The sequence below is a fragment of the Cervus elaphus genome, chromosome 12 (assembly GCF_910594005.1).
Source record: "Cervus elaphus chromosome 12, mCerEla1.1, whole genome shotgun sequence".
NCBI classification, from domain to species: domain Eukaryota; kingdom Metazoa; phylum Chordata; class Mammalia; order Artiodactyla; family Cervidae; genus Cervus; species Cervus elaphus.
This window is the reverse complement of record NC_057826.1, coordinates 72,434,558-72,455,323: the sequence shown is the minus strand read 5'-3', so window position 1 is coordinate 72,455,323 and position 20,766 is coordinate 72,434,558. Positions and strand designations below refer to the sequence as shown.

General features: G+C 36.2%; 1 protein-coding gene across 1 annotated transcript; it reads left to right on the top strand.

Moving 5' to 3' along the window:
* The first annotated feature begins 17,978 nt into the window (after positions 1-17,978).
* On the top strand, positions 17,979-18,932 carry LOC122705228 (olfactory receptor 4F3/4F16/4F29-like). Its single transcript, XM_043920466.1, has one exon. It carries the CDS (start codon positions 17,979-17,981, stop codon positions 18,930-18,932), a length of 954 nt encoding a protein of 317 aa, XP_043776401.1.
* The last annotated feature ends 1,834 nt before the right edge of the window (positions 18,933-20,766 follow it).

The following is a 20,766-nucleotide window of genomic DNA, read 5'->3' as shown; positions in this document are numbered from 1 at the left end:
ACATTGCAATGGTTCTCCCAGTACTTTTCTCAAAAGTACCAGGGATCATTTACTTAGTCACATACCAGGAAAAAAGTAATAGCATAACATTGTGGGGACTGTCTGTCAGACACAGTTTTTGACATTTGTACCTGGATTCCTGAAGGGTTATTGTAGTTCTTTTGTATAAGTGGAGTCATGTGGGAATTAGGTATACACAGTGTCCTGGTCTAGATCTGGTGCATAGTGGGTCTACCAAATGACACCTATAATGATCATTACACCATTTCCTGAATAGAAAGTCTGAATGGATATACTTGGTAGTTGGTACAACTGCTACACTGTTCCCTTGCCCTGTGGGTCACAGCTATAGTAGAGGGGAAGATACTGAAACTGCTCCATCCACAGGCCTAAATAATATTTTAAAAATTATATTATTTTCTGTAAAGATAATGATGGCAAAAAGATATCCAAAATATATAGAAATGGTGATGCACATCCTATTTCCATTTATCTCACAACTGTGGCCCCTATAAAACCATACAGACCTTGAAGAAAGACGGTGGACTATTGTAAATTCAACCCAGTAGTAGTCTTTATTGTAGCCACTGTACCAAAGCTGATACCTTTGCTAGAGCAGATTAACATAGCCTTGGGTATATAATATGTGATCATTGATAGGGCAAAAAAAAAAAAAAATAACTTCCATCTCTTTTAGAAAGGAGAAGTAGAAGTAGTTAGCATTCACATGGAATAAACAACAACACATATTTACAGTTTTACCCTTTGTTATGTATAATCTGAATAGATTTGAGCTATCTGAACATTTTATGGACCATTATAATTGTCTATCATATTAATGGTATCATGCTATCAAACCATTTAAAAAAGAAATTCCAAGCACATTCAGTGCTTTGGTAATGTACATGTGTTTTCAAAGGAGGGAATAAATTCTATACATAATGAGGGAATTGCCACACCATTAACATTTTAGGAATTCACAAAATGGATTGAGGATTTAAATGTAAGACCTAGAACTACAAAGTTCCTAGAAGAAAACATAGAGCAAAAATTCCTTGACAAGCTCAGCCTAGTGCTTTGTGATGACCTAGAGGGGTGAGAGGGAGGGAGATAGGAGGGAGGCTCAAGAGGGAAGGGCTGGGAAAAAAAAAAAAAAGAGGGAAGGGCTGTATGTCTACTTATGGCTATTTCACATTGTTGTATAGAAAAAAACCAACCCAACATTGTAAGGAAATTATCCTCCTATTAGAAATAAAGAACGAGCAGGGTTTGAGATGATCTGAAATAGAGAATGAAAATTTAATTAATTAAAAAAAAACTCCTTGAAATTTTGGTCTTGGCAACAATTTCTTGGATAAGACACCAAATGCATAGACAACAAAAGGTAAAATAAATGAGACTATATCAAGTTTAAAAACTTCTACACAGCAAAGGAAACAATCCATACATTAAAAAGGCAACTTACAGAATGGGAGAAAATATTTGCAAGGATATATCTGAAAAAGCAATTAATCAAATTAAAAATGGGCAAAGGAGTTGAATAGGCATTTTTCAAAAAAAAAAAAGACATGCAAATTGCCAATCAATATATAAAAAGTGCTCAACATTACTAATCATTGGGGAAATATAAACCAAAACCACTATGAGATATCACCTCACACATGTTGGATTCACGTCACAATGCAGGCCTCTATCATCAAAAAAACAGAGAGGAAGTTCCCTGGGGTGACCTAATTGTTAGAGTTCAGGCTTTCAGAGCCATGGCCCAGGTTTAATCTCTGGTTGGGAAACAGATCCTACAAGTCAAGCAATATGGCCAAGAAGAAAAAGTTGGTGCAGCCTGTAAGTTACTGTAAACAGCATGAAAGTTTAGAGAACAGTATTAAGTTTCCCCCAAAATTAAAAATAGAACTACTGTGTGTGTGTGTGTGTGTGTGTGTGTGTGTGCATGTGTGTGTCCTCAATAGCATCTGACTCTTTGCAACCCCAAACTTTTCTGGGATTCTCTGGCCTAGGGATTTTCCAGGCAAGAATATTGGAGTAGGTTGCCATTTCCTCCTCTAGAGGATATTCCCAACCCTGGGATCTATATAATGCAGCAATTCTACTCTTTGGCTATACAGTGAAAGGGGAAAAAATCAGCATCTTGAATATCTGCACATCCATCTTCATTGCAGAATTATTCAAGTAGCAAACATATGGAAGCAATAAAAATATCCTTAAATGGATGAATGAATAAAGAAAATGTGGCATATATACACAGTGGAATATTATTCAGCCATGAAAAAGGAAATCGTTCCATTTGTGATAACATGAATGAGTCTGGAGGGTATTATGTTAAGTGAAATAAACCAGACAGAGAAAGATAAATACTGTATTGTATCACTTACACATGGAATCAAAAAGAAATGAGCTGATTTTATAGAAACAGAATTGAATGTTTCATGGGCTGGAAAGAGAAATGGGGAGATATAGGTCAAAGAGTAAAAGTTTTCAGTTATAAGAACAAGTTTAGAGGCTCTAATGTACAGGGTGGTGACTATGGTTAATAATATGATATCATGTACTTGAAAGCTGTTGAAAAAAAGTCTTAAAGTATTCTCACCACACACATACACACAAACACACACACAGGTTAACTATGTGAGTCTGTGGATGTGTTAATGTTCTTGATTTTGGTCACCACCCCATATTATATATGTATATTAACTCATTACATGGTATAATTTTGTTGTTGTTTGCTAAGTTGTGTCCAACTCTTTGAGACCCCATGGACTGCAGCACAGCAGGCTCTCCTGTCCTTCACCATCTACCAGAGTTTGCTCAGATTCATACCTATTGACTCAGTGATGCCGTCTAACTATTTCATCCTCTGTTTCACTCCCTTCTCTTTTTGCCTTCAATCTTTCCCAGCATCAGGGTCTTTTCCAATTAGTTGGTTCTTCACATCAAGTGGCTAAAGTATTCAGCTTCAGCATCAGTCCTTCTAATGGATATTTAGGGCTGATTTCCTTTATTATTGACTGGTTTGATCTCATGCAATCCAAGAGACTCTCAACAGTCTTCTCCAGCACCACAATTCAAAAGCACCAATTCTTCAGCACTCAGCCTTCTTTATGATCCAGCTCTCACATCCATACATGACTACTGGACAAACCATAGCTCTAACTATATGGATCTTTGTTGGCAAAGTGATATATCTGCTTTTTAACACACTGTCTAGGTTGGACATATCTTTTCTTCCAAGGAGCAAGAATCTTTTCATTTCATGGCTACATTCACTGTCTGCAGTGATTTTGGAGCCCAAGAAAATAAAGTCTGTCCATACTTCTACTTTTCCCCATTCTATTTGCCATGAAATCATGGGACCCCAGATGCCATGATCTTAGTTTTTTTAATGAGTTTTAAGCCAGCTTTTTCACTATCTTCTATCACCCTCATCCAGAGGCGTTTTAGCTCCTCTTCACATTCTGCCATTAGAGTGGTGTCATCTGCATATCCAAGATTGTTTATACTTCTCCTGGCAATCTTGCTTCAGCTTGTGGTTCATTCAGGTCAGCATTTCACATGATGTCCTCTGCATATAAGTTAAATATACAGCCTTGACGAACTTCTTTCCTAATTTGGAAGCAGTCTTTCATTCCATGTCCGGTTCTAACTGTTCCTTCTTAAACTTGTATACAGTTTTCTCAGGAGGCAGGTAAGGTGGTCTGGTATTCTCATCTGTTTAAGAATTTTCCAGATTGTTGTGATCCACACAGTCAAAATGTGAAATGCGGAACTGGATGAGCACAAGCTGGAATCAAGATTGCCGGGAGACATATCAATAACTCAGATACACAGATGACACCACCCTTATGGCAGGAAGTGAAGAGGAACTAAAGAGCCTCTTGATGAAAGTGAAAGAGGAGAGTAAAAAAGCTGGCTTAAAACTCAACATTCAAGAAATGAAGATCATGGCATCCGGTCCCATTACTTCATGGCAAATAGATGGGGAAAAAATGGAAACAGTGACAGACTTTATTTTCTTGAGCTCCAAACTCACTACAGATGGTGACTGCAGCCATTAAAAGACACTTGCTCCTTGGAAGAAAAGCTATGACCAACCTAGACAGCATATTAAAAAGCAGAGACATTACTTTGCCGACAAAGGTCCAAATAGTCAAAGCTATGGTTTTTCCAGTAGTCAAGTATGGCTGTGAGAGTGGACTATGAAGAAAGCTGAGTGCCGAAGAATTGAGGCTTTTGAACTGTGGTGTTGGAAAAGACTCTTGAGAGTCCCTTGGACAGCAAGGAGGTCCAAACAATCAGTCCTAAAGGAAATTAGTCCTGAATTGGAAGGACTGATGCTAAAGCTGGAGCTCTAATAGTTTGGCCACCTGATGCAAAGAACTGACTCATTGGAATAAACTCTGATGCTGGGAAAGGTTGAAGGCAGGAGAAGAAGGGGAAAACAGAGAATGAGATAGTTGGATGGCATCACTGACTCAATGGACATGAGTTTGGGTAAGCTCCAGGAGTTGGTGATGGACAGGGAAGCCTGGTGTGCTGCAGTCCATGGGGTCACAAAGAGTCGGACACAACTGAGTGACTGACCTGAACTGAACACAGTCAAAGGCTTTAGCATAGTCAATGAAGCAGAAATAGATGTTTTTCTGTAATTCCCTTCCTTTCTCTATGATCCAGCAATTGTTGGCAATTTGATTTCTTATTTCTCTGCCTTTCTGGCAAACATAATTGTATGTATTGAAGCCCATTGTACTCTTTAAATACATGCAATTATATTTGTCAATTCTTCCTTCAAGTTAGAAAAAAATTTTCAGGTGTTCAGTAGTCTGCAGAATGTCAGGACAGCCTCCTTTTTTAAGCAGAGAAAGTTTTATTGAAAGGCTATACAAGGAGATGAGCTGTCTAACGCTCTGAAAAGCCTCAAGCTCCCTGAAGGGTTTCAGCAAAGCATATTTAAAGGGAAGGTGCAGGGGTCGCAGGGTATGTGATCAACTTGTGCACATATAATAAAATCACTTTGCTGCACACTAGAAACTAATATAACATTGTAAATGAACTATACTTCAATTAAAAAGTAAAAAGCTCTTCTACATCTGTACACTTCTTAAAGCTGACAACCTTTCATATCTTCCAGTACATGGGTTAGAGTGATATTCATGATATAGAATGTTTCCTCCAGAAACAGGAGTAATATACCAGGCACTGTGCGTCTTAGGTAGTGATCAGTTCAGTCGTTCAGTCGTGTCCAACTCTTTGCTAGCCCATGAACCGCAACACACCAGGCCTGCCTGTCCTTCACCAACTCCTGTAGTACACCCAAACCCATGTCCATTGAGTCGGTGGTGTCATCCAACCATCTCATCCTCTGTCATCCCCTTCTCCTCCTGCCCTCAATCTTGCCCAGCATCAGGGTCTTTTCCAATGAGTCAGCTCTTCGCATCAGGTGGCAAAGTATTAGAGTTTCAGCTTCAACATCAGTCCTTCCAATGAAAGCCCAGGACTGATCTCCTTTAGGATGGATTGGTTGGATCTCCTTGCAGGCCAAGGGACTCTCAAGAGTCTTCTCCAACACCACAGTTCAAAAGCATCAATTCTTCGGTGCTCAGCTTTTTTCACAGTCCAACTCTCACATCCATACATGACTACTGGACAAACCATACACTTGACTAGCAACACTTTGTTGGCAAAGTAATGTCTCTGCTTTTTAATAGGCTGTTTGGGTTGGTCATAACTTTCCTTCCAAGGAGTAAGCCTCTTTTAATTTCATGGCTGCAATCACCATTTGCAGTGATTTGGAGTCCAAAAAATATAGTCAGCCACTGTTTCCACTGTTTCCCCATCTATTTGCCATGAAGTGATGAGACTGGATGCCATGATCTTAGTTTTCTGAATGTTGAGTTTAAGCCAACTTAGTAATGATAGAAGGTGCAAAATGTGATAAAAAAATTTTTTTCCTTTTTCCCACCAAAAGGATATCCTCTCCAAAGTGAAGAAATTTTTTCTATTTATTTATTTTAATTTTTTTCCTACATCTCTGTCTTTGAACATTGGAAGCTCTCTATAACCAATTAGCAATAGAGAAAACACAGCCTGCTCATGAATAGTTTTGCATGTCATAATGGCATCAACTGTAAATAAATGGCCATTGCATTAAATTCTACTTAGAGATTGCCTTGAAGGAGAGTGGTGAAGGGAGAACTTTCTAATGGAAAGAAACTCAGGGAATACCTTTAGTTGCACACTTCTCTTAGAAGGAAATGTAGCTCATGGTACATATATTACTAATTGTGGGCAGGCCTCATGGTTTGCTTATTTATTCAGGTTCTAAGAAAGAAAAGCTTATAAAATTATTGGCATAGAGTTCTGTGTAGAAGAGGTGTGCAGCCGGATTTCTCAGAAAAGCACAGAGAATGACAACATTCATTCTCATGTAAGAGCCGTTTAGAGGATATTCACTAAACAGGAATAAGATGACCTGCCCCTGTGGATGTCTATTAAACCTCTTTCCTCGGCTATTCTAGAACTGTCTAATTGGCAGTAGAAGTGGTCATAGCAGCTGGTTTATATCTCTACATAAAATCAACAACATGCATTTCCCCTCATTGGGCTAGTCTGTCTACCATAACCACCACTTGCCCAAGCTGCAAAACAAAAGTAAGTGGTCAGCACCTTGTATAGTGTGATATCTCACTTGACTATTAGAGGGCCATCTGCCTTATGGCAGGTTGAATAAAGCTCAAAACTCTTCTTTTATGGAGGGGGAGATGCTTATCTCTATAGGGATATAAATCTCTTTCTTTATCTCTCTATCTCTAATCTCACTTCATAGGGAGAAATATTATTTATATATTTATGCATCTTGTATATACACATCTAATAGATATGCATTTAATGTAAAGTATATTATTTAATGTAATACCTATAAATTATTTATTATAAATATATAATATATAAATTATATATATAAAATTATATATAAACATAAACCTAGTGTACTGCAGACCACAGGATCGCAAAGAGTCAGACACAACTTAGTGACTGAACAACAGCAACAAATATATGTTATAGTGTCTATTATATGGGGGGGGGGGGGGCGCTTCCCTGGTAGCTCAGCTGGTAAAGAATCCACCTCCTATGTAGGCAACCCCGGTTCGATTCCTGGGTCAGGAAGATCCCCTGGAGAACGGATAGGCTACTCACTCCAGTATTCATAGGCTTCCCTGGTGGCTCAGACGGTAAAGAATCCACCTGCAATGCAGGAGACCTGAGTTCAGTCCCTGAGTTAGGAAGATCCCCTGGAGTGGCAACCCACTCCAGTATTCTTTCCTGGAAAATCTCCATGGACAGAGGAGTCTGGTGGGCTACAGTCCATGGGGTCGCAGAGTCGGACACAACTGAGCGACCAAGCACAGCATAGCATACTGTATTTATGTAGTACAAATTATTTGTCTTTCCCTTCCACAGGGCTGCTGCAGCAGTACCATTTGACTTATAGAATACGTTTGGTGCTTTACCTGTTGCGATAATGTCACATACAATATTGCATCTGGACTTGTTTTAATAGGAAGTGAAGTGTGATCATGGGCTTCCACCCACAGCATTCACTGGACTTATGCTCCCACACCCGGAAACAACTGGCTTGAAATATTAGTGTAATGGTCTAGAATATGCTCAACTTTTGTACCAACTAGGAAATGAAAACCTTGCAAGTTTAGGGTGCTATTTGAGGCAGTACAAATCTTAAACCAGTGACTAATATATACTTTGCTATCTATTTAAGGCTGGAATATATGAACCCAAAGTAGAAAAAGTTACTCTAACAATAAGTCCAAATAATTTACCGGGGAAATTTATGCTTCCTGTTCTTTTGAACTTCGGTTTAGTAGATTCAGAGACCTGAGTGTCCCAGGGAAGAATATTTCCAAAGGCAATTCTGCTGAGACCAGTCTTTAACCACTTTGGGCTAAAGTCACTGAACCTACAAACTGAAAAGGATATACAGCTGACATTCGTGACTACTGAGGCAAGAGTAAAAATGGAAATCCGTGAGCTATATGTTGAAATATTTTAAAGTTAATAGAATCAAGGTAATAGAATCTTGAGTATATAAAATTTTATCCTTCGGTGTAATAGAATCTTGAGTATATAAATTCTATCCTTTGTTGTCAAGAAATATATATATAACTCTTATGCATACCTAGAGCAAATCTTGTAAAGTTAGGCTCATAGGCTTGGGGAAGTTTGAAAAGAAATCCCTGTGTTTTGGAGACCAGAACAAGATCTGGTAGGATGCACCTAGGCTCTAGGTGGACGTACTCCCTGGTTCCTTGGAATTGTCACACCATGATAAAAGGCCATGACGGGGAAGGGACCAATGACCAATTTAAGGCCTTCTAAGAATAGGGGCCAGGGCACAGGATTCTATCATTCTGGTCTAAGGACAGTACTGCATGTCAGGTTGACAGACCTCAATTATCAGGAGGAAATTTGGTTTCGATTCCACAACAGGAACTAGGGATATTAAGTACAGAACTCAGGAGATTTGTTGGAGTGCTTATGAGTGCCTTTTGGCACAGTAGTTCTCATCAATGTAAAATAGTGACATCACATTAAACAAAGGATCATCTCAAGACTGATAACCTACAGAAGTGAAGGTCAGTTTATCCACTACATAAAACGTGCTCTTCATCTAAGGTCCTGATGGAGATAAGAAGAAATGAGGGATATTGTTTTATCAGAATAAGTCTCATAATCAGCCTTGCTAGTGGAGATTTTTTAAATTTATTTTCTATTGAAAATAGTTGATTTATATTTCAGATGTACTGCAAAGTTTGGCTTTATATGTATATATTCTTCAGAATATATATATATATACATATATACACTTCAGATCCTTTTCATCATAGGTTATTACAAGATATTGAATATAGTGCTAAACAATAGGTCCTTGATGTTTATTTTTTATTTTTTTAATCAAAATATAGTTGATTTATAATGTCTCAGGTATACAGCAAGGTGATTCAGTTATACATATATATATAAATTCTTTTTTGGACTCTTTTCGTTATAAGGTATATAGTTCTTTGTGCTATATAGTAGGTCCTTTTATTTATCTGATTTATATATAGTAGTGTGTATCTGTTAACCCCAAATTCCAAATTTGCCCCTCATTCCCTTTCCCCTTTGGTAACCATAGGTTTGTTTTCTATGAGTCTATTTCTGTTTTGTAAATAAATTCATTCATATCATTTTTTTAAAATTCCACATATAAGTTATATCCTATGCTATTTGTCTTTCTCTGACTTACTTCACTTAGTATCATAATCTCTAGATGCATCCATGTTGTGAAATGACATTGTTTCATTTTTTAAAGCTGAGTAATATTCCATCATATATGTATATGTATTAGTCTGTGTGTATATATACATGTAAATACACAATGTGTGTTTATATACACACACACCATACCTTCTTTATTCATTCACCTGTTTATTGAACATTTAGGTTAATTCCCTGATTGACTATTATAAATAGTGCTGCTTTGAACATTGGGGTGCATGTATGTTTTTGAATTAGAGTTTTCTACAGATACTTGCCCAGGAATGGGAATGCTATTTCATATAATAACTCTACATTTCATTTTCTATATCAGATCTATATCTAGATCATATCTATATCTATATCTTCATACTGTTCTCCATAGCAGCTGCACCAATTCACATCCCCACCGACAGTATAAGAGGGTTTCCTTTTCTCTACACCCTCTCTAACATTCATTCTTTATAGACTTTTTGATAATGGCCATTCTGAAAAGTGTGAGTTTTTGATTTGTTTTTACTAATAATTAGCAATATTGAGCATCTTTTCATGTGCCTACTGGCTATCTGTATGAATCTTTGAGGAAATATCTATTTAGGTCTTCTGCTCATTTTTTCATTGGGTTGATTTTTTTTTTACATTGAGCTGAATGAGTTGTTTGTTAATTTTGGAACTTAATCTTTTGTCAGTATCATCATTTGCAAGCATTTTCTCCCATTCTGTAGATTTTCTTTCATTTGTTTTTTGTTTGTTTGTTTGTTTGTTTTCCTTGGCTGTGTAAAAGTTTATGTGTGATTAGGTCCCATTTGTTTATTTTTGTTTTGCTTTCCATCTTGGAGACAGATCCAAAAATATATTGCTATGATTTTTGTCAAAGAGTGTCCTGCCTATGTTTTCCTCTAGAATTTTTATAGTGTCTAGTCTCATGTTTAATGGTCTTAAATCCATTTTGAGTTTATTTTCATATATAGTATTAGAGAATGTTCTAATTTCATTCTTTTACATGTACCTGTCCAGTTTTCCCAGCACCATTTATTGAAGTGACTGTCTTTGCTCCATTGTATATTTTTACCTCCTTTGTTATAGATTAATTTACCCTAAGTATATGGATTTTACTTTTGGACTTTGTATCTTGTTCCATTAATCTAAGTGTCTGTTTTTGTTCCAGGACCATACTTCTCTGCAGTGGAGTCTGAAGTCAAGGAGCATTCCCTCCAACTCTTTTCTTCTTTCTCAAGATTGTTTTGGCTTTTCAAAATCATTTGTGTCTCCCCACAAATTTTAAAACTTTTTATTCCAGTTCTGTGAAAAATGCCATTGATAGTTTAATAAAGATAGCATTGAATCTATATTGCCTTGAGTAGTATGGTCATTTTAACAATGCTGATCCTTCCAATCCAAGAACACACTATATCTTTGCATCTATTTTTGTCATCTTCAATTTCTTTCATCAGAGTATTATACTTTCCAGAGTACAAGGTTTTTGCTTCCTTAGGTAGATTTATTCCTAGCTATTTTATCATTTTTGATGGGATGTAAATGGGATTGTTTGCTTAACTTCTCTTGCTGATATTTTGTTGTTCATGTAGGGAAAAGCAATATATTTCTGTGTATTAATTGTGTATCCTTCAACGTTACCAACTTCATTGATGAACTCTAGTAATTTTCTAGTGGTGCTTTTGGGATTTTCTGTCATCTGAAGACAGTGACAATTTTACTTCTTCTTTTCCAAATTGGATTTCTTTTCTTTTCTTTTCTTCTCTGATTGCTGTGACTAAAACTTACAAAGCTATCGTAAAGAAAAGTAGGCATCCCTGTCTTCTTCCCTATCTTAGGGAGAATACTTTCAGTTTTTCACCATTGAGTATATTAGCTCTGGGTTTGTCACATATGGCCTTTATTATGTTAAGGTATGTTTCCTCTATACCCACTTTCTGGAGAGTTTTTTATCTTAAATGGATTTTAAACTTTTATTGAAAGCTTTTTTCTGCATCTATTAAGATGATCGTATGATTTTTTTCTTCTATTTGTTAATGTGATTATCACATTGATTTGTGGATATTAAAAATTCTTGCATCCCTGAGATAAATTCCACTTGATCATAGCATACGATCTTTTTAATATATTCTTGGATTCACTTAGCTAGTATTTTGTTGAAGATCTTTGCATCTATGTTCATCCATGTCCTGTAGTTTTCATTTTTGTTATTGTTGTCTGGTTTTGGTATCAGCGTAATGCTGATAGAACAAGTTTAGTAGCATTCTTTTCTCCATTTTTTAAATAGTTTCTGAATGATAGATGTTAACTCTTCTCTATTTGATAGAATTTACTTGTGAAGCCATCTGGTCCTGGACTTTTGTTTGTTGGGAGTTTTTAAAATCCTGATTTAATTTCTGTACTGGTAATTGATCTGTTCATATTTTCTACTTCTTCCTGGTTCAGCCTTGGGAGACAGTAACTTTCTAAGAATTTGTCCATTTCTTCTAGGTTTTCCATTTTGTTGGCATAAAGTTGTTTGCAATAGTGTCTAATGATTGTATTTCTGCGGTGTTGGTTGTAACTCGAGTGTACTATTTTTTCGCTCTGGCAGGACCCTGATTGATACAAGTATACAAAATTGAAGATTGAAATTTTTGTCTTATTACCTAACAATCACACTGTCCTGAAGTACTTGTCAACCAAAGTTTGTTGTCAGTATTTTCAGATACATACATATAGGTTCAGATGTAAATAGAGATAGACATAGAGATATTTATTTCACAACATCATACTGTGTGTGCTATTTCACTATCCACAGTTCCATTCAATAGTGTGTATGGTATCCTTAACTGTATAGAATTCAAACTTGTTTTTAGTGACTTCAGAGGATTTAACTGTATGGATGCATCATAATTTTTTAAACTTATCATCAGTTGGTATATGTTTCATTCACTTTTAAGCTTTACTCACTGAGCTTCTGTGTTGCTAAATCTTTATACACATCCATGTGCTTAGTCGCTCAGGCATGTCTGACTCTTTGCAACCCCAAGAACTCTAGCCCACCAGGCTCCTCTGTCCATGGGGCTTCTCCAGGCAAGAATACTGGAGTGGGTTGCCATGCCCTCCTCCAGGGGATCTTCCCAACTCACAGATCAAACCCAGCTCTCCCGCATTGCAGCCGGATCCTTTACCGTCTGTGCCACCAGGTGAGCCCATATACGTCCATAGTTAGTCAATATAAGATTGAATAAAAATTAAGTCACATATGTTCTTCTGCTATCTAAACTATAACAGAAAAATTAATATGATTAGAGTTAAATTTTGAGTTAATATTTATCTATTTTCAGAGTTTATTTCTAATGGGTGATTACCAATATTTATAAAATTTTCAACAAAATAGCACAAAGATATTTTGTGCTATTATATGCAAAATATTCCACTTTTGTTTCCCTCTTTCTCTCTAGTGTCTTATTATGAGTTTTTTGATCCTTTGGTTGCTCTGGTCAAACCAATTAGTTCTCTAGGGGCAAAGTCCCATGATCCATGAGCTCCTTCTAAACTGTTTTTGCATTATCATTTGGTCACTATTCTCTCAAGATGTAAATAGCTTCCTTCTAATGTAATTCTTCTTATGGAAGAATTTTATATGGCATTTGTTTTGCGGAACATAGGAAAATCTCAGACTCTTCTCTTTATACAGGTAAAATGGAAGTATGAAAATAAATTTGAAAATGCAAAGAGTGCCTTAATTTCAGATATAAATTTTGTTGTCATAAATGCTATAAATAATAGTAATATCCTCAAGTTTATGAGTGTTATCCTAAAGCAAAGTAAATAGCATCCAGGATAAGGAATTGAATAATACAAAGAATAACTGTACAAAAGTTTATTGACACCCTGGAAAAGGCTAACTGACCATGACTTTTAGTTAGTATCACACTGTTCTTAGGGTAATGTGAAAGATATTAGAAAAGGTCAAATGGTTTTGTAATATTTTGGATTCAGCATATGTTGCAATCAATCACATTTACAATCAATGGCAATCAGTTCATTCATGCTGATTAAAAGTGTTTCTCACCATCTGCCACATAATAAACAAGCAGTAAGAATTAATGACACTTGAAAATATTTTTTAAAAAGGTAATTGTGTTTTTCTCTCCATTAACTTTGCAAAACAAATGTGTATAAACTGATCATCTTCTGTGAAAAAGGGAAGCAATTTATTATGAACTCAAATTTATAAGGTGGGAAAGGATTACATAAATATCTCAATAGAAATAAAAGGTATTGAGACCAAAAGATACAAAGCTGAATAAATAATTTCCAGTGTAATGGCACTTTAAAATACGATGTGGAAAAAAATTTTAAACACTTAAAACTACCAAGAGCTCGAATTTGTTTTCCTAGTCTCTTGGTTATAAATAGATTATTTTGTAAGCTTAAGGAGAATAAAGAAAGGCTTAGAGAAAGTTAAAAAATGAAATTTGGGGGATGTAGGTGAAAGGGGGGAAGTGAAAAAGAAGTCCTAGGAGGAAATTTTAAAAGGTAATGAGTTTGCTGAATCTTGAAAACAGAAAGCTAAGGGATGACTTAATTTGTTGCATTTATGTACATAAAGATTATTTGAAAAGGACACAGAATTATCTATATTTACCATAGTTATAGAAAGTAAAAGTAGAGATGGTCTTAAATTAGAGGAGGCAGTGTTTTACTTAGTCATAAAGAAGGTTTTGTAACAATTTGAAAAAAATTTGAGCCAAGGAGATTGTTAAACTCACAATATTTTTAAACTGAGGGAGAAACATATAAATTATGATTTAGGTTAATATTTTGTTTAAATAGAACAGCTGTGCATAAATCCCTTTCAATTTGGTAACTATTGTTTGAAATTTCAGTTACCAATATTTCCTTCATCTGTAAAGGATTAAATGTCTGGTAATCTGTTTGAAGGATTAATCAATTCTCCATGGAACAAATAAAAGGGCTAATCACAACAAAAGGCAAGACATGCCTTGGTTTTCGAATTATGGGTATCTAATGAGTTTAAAAACATGGGCATAGCTAATTTGTTTAAGAAAAATTATTTCAAAGCATAGCCAATAGGCAAAAGATTTTAGAACACCTTCATTCAGTTTTCCCCTGTATTTTGATGACTTTTAGGTGAATAAAGTCTCCATCTGGAATCCTCTCTACACTTTTGCTCTGGACTGAGATTGGGATCCTGACTTTGTCTCAAGTGGCTTTAAAACTTTGATGACCCAAACTTTTCAAATTTTTACATTCCTTGACATTTGGGTAGATACACCTAAGTTCCATATTTATATCTCATTCTGCTTTAAACCCACTTTTCCTAAAACTCTAGGTTCTTGCCTAGTTGATAGGGATTGCAGTGTCAAAAGGCAAATAAATTCCCAGCTGTATGCACATAGCTGATAAAAGCATATTAAGAAATTCTCCCCAGGCTGAGACCCTTCGCTGTTCTCCTGAGAGTACCAAATTGTTAACCAGCTAAAACCGCAATACAACATACAAAGTTTTAAGCTGAAAATGAAAGAAATTCTCCCCAGAGCCTTAGTACTAAAAGACACCTATAATTGTTCATAATTACAGAATTTCTGAAGAGTGGGTTGAGAAAGTACTGCAAATTATATCTCATAAACTACCTTTCACTTAATTTAAAGTAAGACTTATCCTTCTTTTCTTTGTCATTATACACATGAAAAGTGAAAGTGAAGTCACTCAATCGTGTCCCACCCTTTGCGACCCTATGGACTGTAACCCGCCAGGCTCCTGCTCTGTCCATGGGATTTTCCAGGCAAGAATACTGGAGTGGGTTACCATTTTCTTCTCCAGGGGATCTCCCTGACCCAGGGATCGAACTCAGGTCTCCCACATTGCCGGCAGACTCTTTACCCTCTGAGCTACCAGGGAATCCATTATATATATACTTTCTTAATTTTTTCACCCCTATTAGATTTTCCTTTAATTTTTTCTTTTTCCCTAAGTCTTCTTTACTTTTACAATTCCTTATTTTCTATTATTCTTGGTTGCTTAGGAACTATGCACAGGTTCCTTACCCATCTTCCTTAATTATATAATTATATGTATCCAATTATATTCATATAATTTCAGTTACCTAAATACATCCTCTTTGATCTTTCAAAAAATATTTAATTCCTGATATATTTGCATAGCTCTTTTATGTACCTGGTATGATTTTAAGTTGGGGATACATGGATAACTACACAGGTGTAGTCCTTAACTTTCTGGGAGTCACAATCTAACTGGAAATGAGAACAAACAAAAAAATCAGTGAACTACATTTATAGTACTATAAAATAAAATGCAGTGTTTCTTAGAAAGCAAATATATTTAATCTGCACAAGATGGTTTTTAGTTTGATTTCTAAAAGAATGCATGTGAATAAATGTGTCCAACTCTTTAACTGCAATCTGCCAGCCTTCTCTGTCCATGGAATCTCCAGGCTAGAATACTGGAGTGAGTAGCCACTCCTTTCTCCAGGGGATCTTCTCAACCCAGAGATCAAAGCCGGGTCTCCTACATTGCATGCAGATTCTTTACCATCTGACCACCAGGGAAGCCCCTAAACAATATGAATATTATATTCTCCAATTATCATATAGGAGATAATTATAACATTATGAAATATCTTTTAGATATGAAATTTGATATTATCTCCTGGCCAATACCATTTCATTTTGTTATTATTAATTTATGTTTTATATTGAGCACTATTATAGATGTGTGAAAGAAGAAAAAATAACATTTACTAAATATTTACCTACAGTAGGTAAACATTGACTGCACTATTGCAAAACTTTAATTATTTAATCATTATTCCAATGATTTTATACCCCAAATTGCTCTGAGGAGTTAGTATTACTAATTGTAATGTCATGGATAAATGAAGGTTCAAGAACTTGCCCAAAATTACCTTGTCAGTAACTGAAGTACAGTTTAAACCTTGATTTACAGAATCCAAAGGACGTATTCCTTCTACTGTACTCTGTTGCTTCTGTGACTAAAACTAAAATTACAAGATAATGTGATAAATTCTTACATAGAGGTTTGAACAAGATACTTTTCGGTATTGCATGATGCCCTTCACAGTTTTAAGCTTCACAGACTATGTGCTAAGTACCTTAGGGCTGCTGCTGCTGCTGCTAAGTCGCTTCAGTCGTGTTCGACTCTGTGTGACCCCGTAGACGGCAGCCCACCAGGCTCCGCCGTCCCTGGGATTCTCCAGGCAAGAACACTGGAGTGGATTGCCATTTCCTTCTCCAATGCATGAAAGTGAAAAGTGAAAGTGAAGTCGCTCAGTCATGTCCGACCGTTAGCAACCCCATGGACTGCAGCCCACTAGGCTCCTCCGTCCATGGGATTTTCCAGGCAAAAGTACTGGAGTGGGTTCCCATTGCCTTGCAGTGCTTCTCAAATTATCTTTGGTGAAGAACAGGTATTCTTCAGTCCTTCATGGGCTGACACTTTAACAAACAAAATTTTATACTTGTTTGCTATCCTGTGAAATTTCTAGAGAATTTTCTAAACACTCTCAATTTCTGCATCTAACATGATGCAGACTGGTAACAGTTTGTGGACCTGCGCCTCTGTGTGGATCATTTTTCATTGCTTCAAGGAATCCAAATATGAATAAATCATAATCCCTGCCTTCCAGAAGCTTACAGCCTACGAGGTGAGTTAGACCAGTACTCAGTTTACTAAAATACAAGAAATAGCAAAATAAATGCTTGTAGTATAAAACAAGACCTCACAAATATGCTTAAAATTTAATAGAACTTGAAGACAAATATCTTCCAGAGATGGGGAGTCAAAAGGAAGGCTCTGTCTATGAGAATAAGGCTTGTATTCTTAAAACTTGATGGAAGAATTGAGAAGTGAAGAATATGTGTGATTGGAGTTAGCCTATATTAGTTTTGATCCAAAAGTCAAGAATTTCAGGTTGAATTACTATTACTATTATCACTATGTCATGAATAACATCATAGCATCTACCCTAGAAGGAAGCAGAGTGGTATTAAATACAGAGAAAATTTGGTAGTTGTGCTAGTAATTTAAATTCTAGTAATAATTGCTGCAATTCATGGGGTCACAAACAGTCGGACACGACTGAACAACTGAACTGAACTGAACTGAACAATAAAGACTTCACAGATGCAATCAATATTTAAGTAATATTGAAGATGAATGTGTTCCCAGAGGTAGGGACTAGAAAGGAGGAGATAGGTCTGTCTATTGGATGAAGATTTATAAGGCTTCAAAGAGATTGCAAAAGGGATTAGCTTTATATGACTGGGCAGATCATAATAGTTTTGAACCCCAAATTAAAAAGATTTGGGGTTGAATGCATATCACTCATGTTTATTTTCTTGTGTCTCATGAGTAATACAGTGTATCAACCCATGGAGGAAGAAAAGAGTATTAAATGCAGAGATAAGTTGGCGGCAAGAACAGCTCCATATAACAGCCACCAGTTTTACTGTGTGAGCACAGTTTAGAGGCTATGAGCATTTTACATCAGTTTTCATGCTAATATGTAAATTGGCTTTCATAACTTTGACATTTCATCATCAAATTCATCAACACAGTTGTCAAAATTTGCATTTTTTCCTATTGCCCTCCTTCAGATAACAATGCTAACAAAGTCCATGGATGAAGCAAATAACTCTGTGGTATCAGAGTTTCTGTTCCTGGGACTCACCAACTCCTGGGAAATACAACTTCTCCTCTTTGTGTTCTCCTCCACATTTTTCATGGCAAGCATGATGGGAAACTCCCTCATTATACTCACTGTGACTTGTGACCCTCACCTACACTCTCCCATGTACTTTCTGTTGGCCAACCTCTCTTTCATTGACATGGGTGTTTCTTCTGTCACTTCTCCCAAGATGATTTATGATCTTTTCAGAAAACGTAAAGTCATCTCCTTTAGTGGCTGCATCACTCAGATCTTTTTCATCCATGTCATCGGTGGTGTGGAGGTGGTGCTGCTCATCGCCATGGCCTTTGACAGGTACGTTGCCATATGTAAGCCTCTCCATTATCTGACCATCATGAGCCCACGACTGTGCATCTCCTTTTTAGTGGCTGCCTGGATGATTGGCCTTATCCACTCCACAGTTCAACTGGTTTTTGTGGTAAACTTACCCTTCTGTGGACCTAATATGTTGGACAGCTTTTACTGTGACCTCCCTCGGTTGATCAAACTTGCCTGCGTAGACATAAACCAACTAGAGTCCATGGTCACGGCCAACAGTGGATTCATCTCTATTGGCTCCTTCTTCATTCTGATCATCTCCTATATCATCATCATTCTCACTGTTCAGAAACACTCTTCAACAGGTTCATCCAAGGCTCTGTCCACACTTTCAGCTCACATCACTGTAGTAGTCTTGTTCTTTGGTCCTCTGATATTTGTCTATACATGGCCATCTCCCTCCATCCACCTGGATAAATTTCTGGCCATCTTTGATGCAGTTCTCACTCCTTTCCTGAATCCAGTCATTTACACACTCAGGAATCAAGAAATGAAGGTTGCAATGAGGAGAGTATGCAGACAGTTAGTGAGTTTTAGAAAGATTTCTTAAGTGATGCCTGTATTGTAAAGAGCCCTTGTTGATTACTGACTGTCATTACTGATGATCAAATTCAGACAGAAGCTTTTGGTTGTTCTGCCTTTATTTAATTATGCACACTGATATCAAGTCTATTTTGTCTTTGACTTAGGAGGGAGTGACATTCACTTCTGAAGAGAGAGCTGTTACATATTAAGTATTTACAATCAAAGATTATAGTAATCTTGAGCCTCAGTTCCTAAGGAATAATATTCATATGAAGTAACTATTAGAAATTTTAAAAAGGCAAACTTCTTTATGGCCTTGAGAACAGGGAGAACATGTCTCTCTCCTTTTAACAGGAGCCCTTCTCAGAGACAGGAATTCCTATTAGCACCTAGCAGGAGACTTGCTGAATGAGAACTGAAATGAGTCTTCATATTAGATGCTGCAACTTGCCCACATTCTACCCTTCTTCGGATCTCTGCCAGGGCTGTGCAAAGAGAGCAGACTCTTCAAGAGCAAACACACAGTCTGAGAACATGCATGTAGGAACCCAGTGGTCACACAACTCTGGGTAGAAGCCACAGAAGTTGTTCTTAGAATACAAAGATCTGGGAAACAGCAGGCTTTTTCTCTGTGATTAACATTATGCTACTTGAACCCATCACATTTCCTTCCTTTTTTCTTCCTATATCTTCCTCTTCATTTTTCTTCAGCCACTTATGGGCTCTGGGCTAGGAAAACTTTTCCCCCTTTCCCTCTTCTTTCTCAGGCTTTCTTCCTTCTCTTTCTTCCCATCCTGTTATTCCTCCCTGTTTCCCCCTGCTCTGTCCACTTCTAACTTCCCTTACTGATGCCCCTTTTTAATTGCTCTATTGTAGTTAGTATAAGTCACCAACTCAATACATTTCATGTCTAAAGAATTTATTATTCTTCAGGAGTTCAGCTGTTGAGTGTGATTGAAGGGAAAATAAATGGTAAGGGGAGGATGCCTTATGGAATTGACTTTCATATTTTTTGACAGTGATTCATAGTAAGAAATATAATATACATTGTAGTACATACAATAGCCCATCCCCATAAAAGACGGAACTAAGGTTTAACATAGCAATATTTATTTTTATGAAATTTTGCTTTCCTTTCATTTTCTTCCTACTAAGAATTGTTTAAAAAACACTTTGTGAGTTGTTTACAGAATCTCTAATTACTAAGAAAATTAAACAGAAGTAGAGAGTTACATTCACTGCTTCTAGCTAAAAGCAGAATAAATATACCAAGATCAATGTGTTATGTCATTCTAACAGATATCCAAAATCTAGTCTTGCTTTAATATAATATTTAATAGTATAGCACTTCTAAATTTATTTAAATAAGCCTATCAAACCTTTACTGTGCAAATGTTGTCAAAACTAATATATATCATTGCTTTAATTTAGCTCATTATTTGAAATTATATATATGCATATATAATTATATGGTATATATCCAAAGCAACTAGAATTGTTTCCTAAAAACCATCTATAGCTCTCTTTATCCATTCAGGTCTTCTTTAATAAGTACACATTAACAATATCTTCTTTTTATTGAAAACACTGTGCGTTATTTGTAGTGAAAGAAAAATCACACCTTGATTAACAATTAACAATTGTTAATTTTAATATACCAATTTTAATATACCAAACTTTTATTAAAGCAAATTATACATCCAATTCTTGGTGTCTATAGCTTAGTATTCTTTAGTACTAAAAATTATTACATGCATGTATCAAACCCATTCAGTTTTGTTGTTTACTATCCCCTTTCAATTTCTGGAATAACATTTTATCTTAGGATAAATGTACCCTTTTTCCCCTTGACAGTTTTT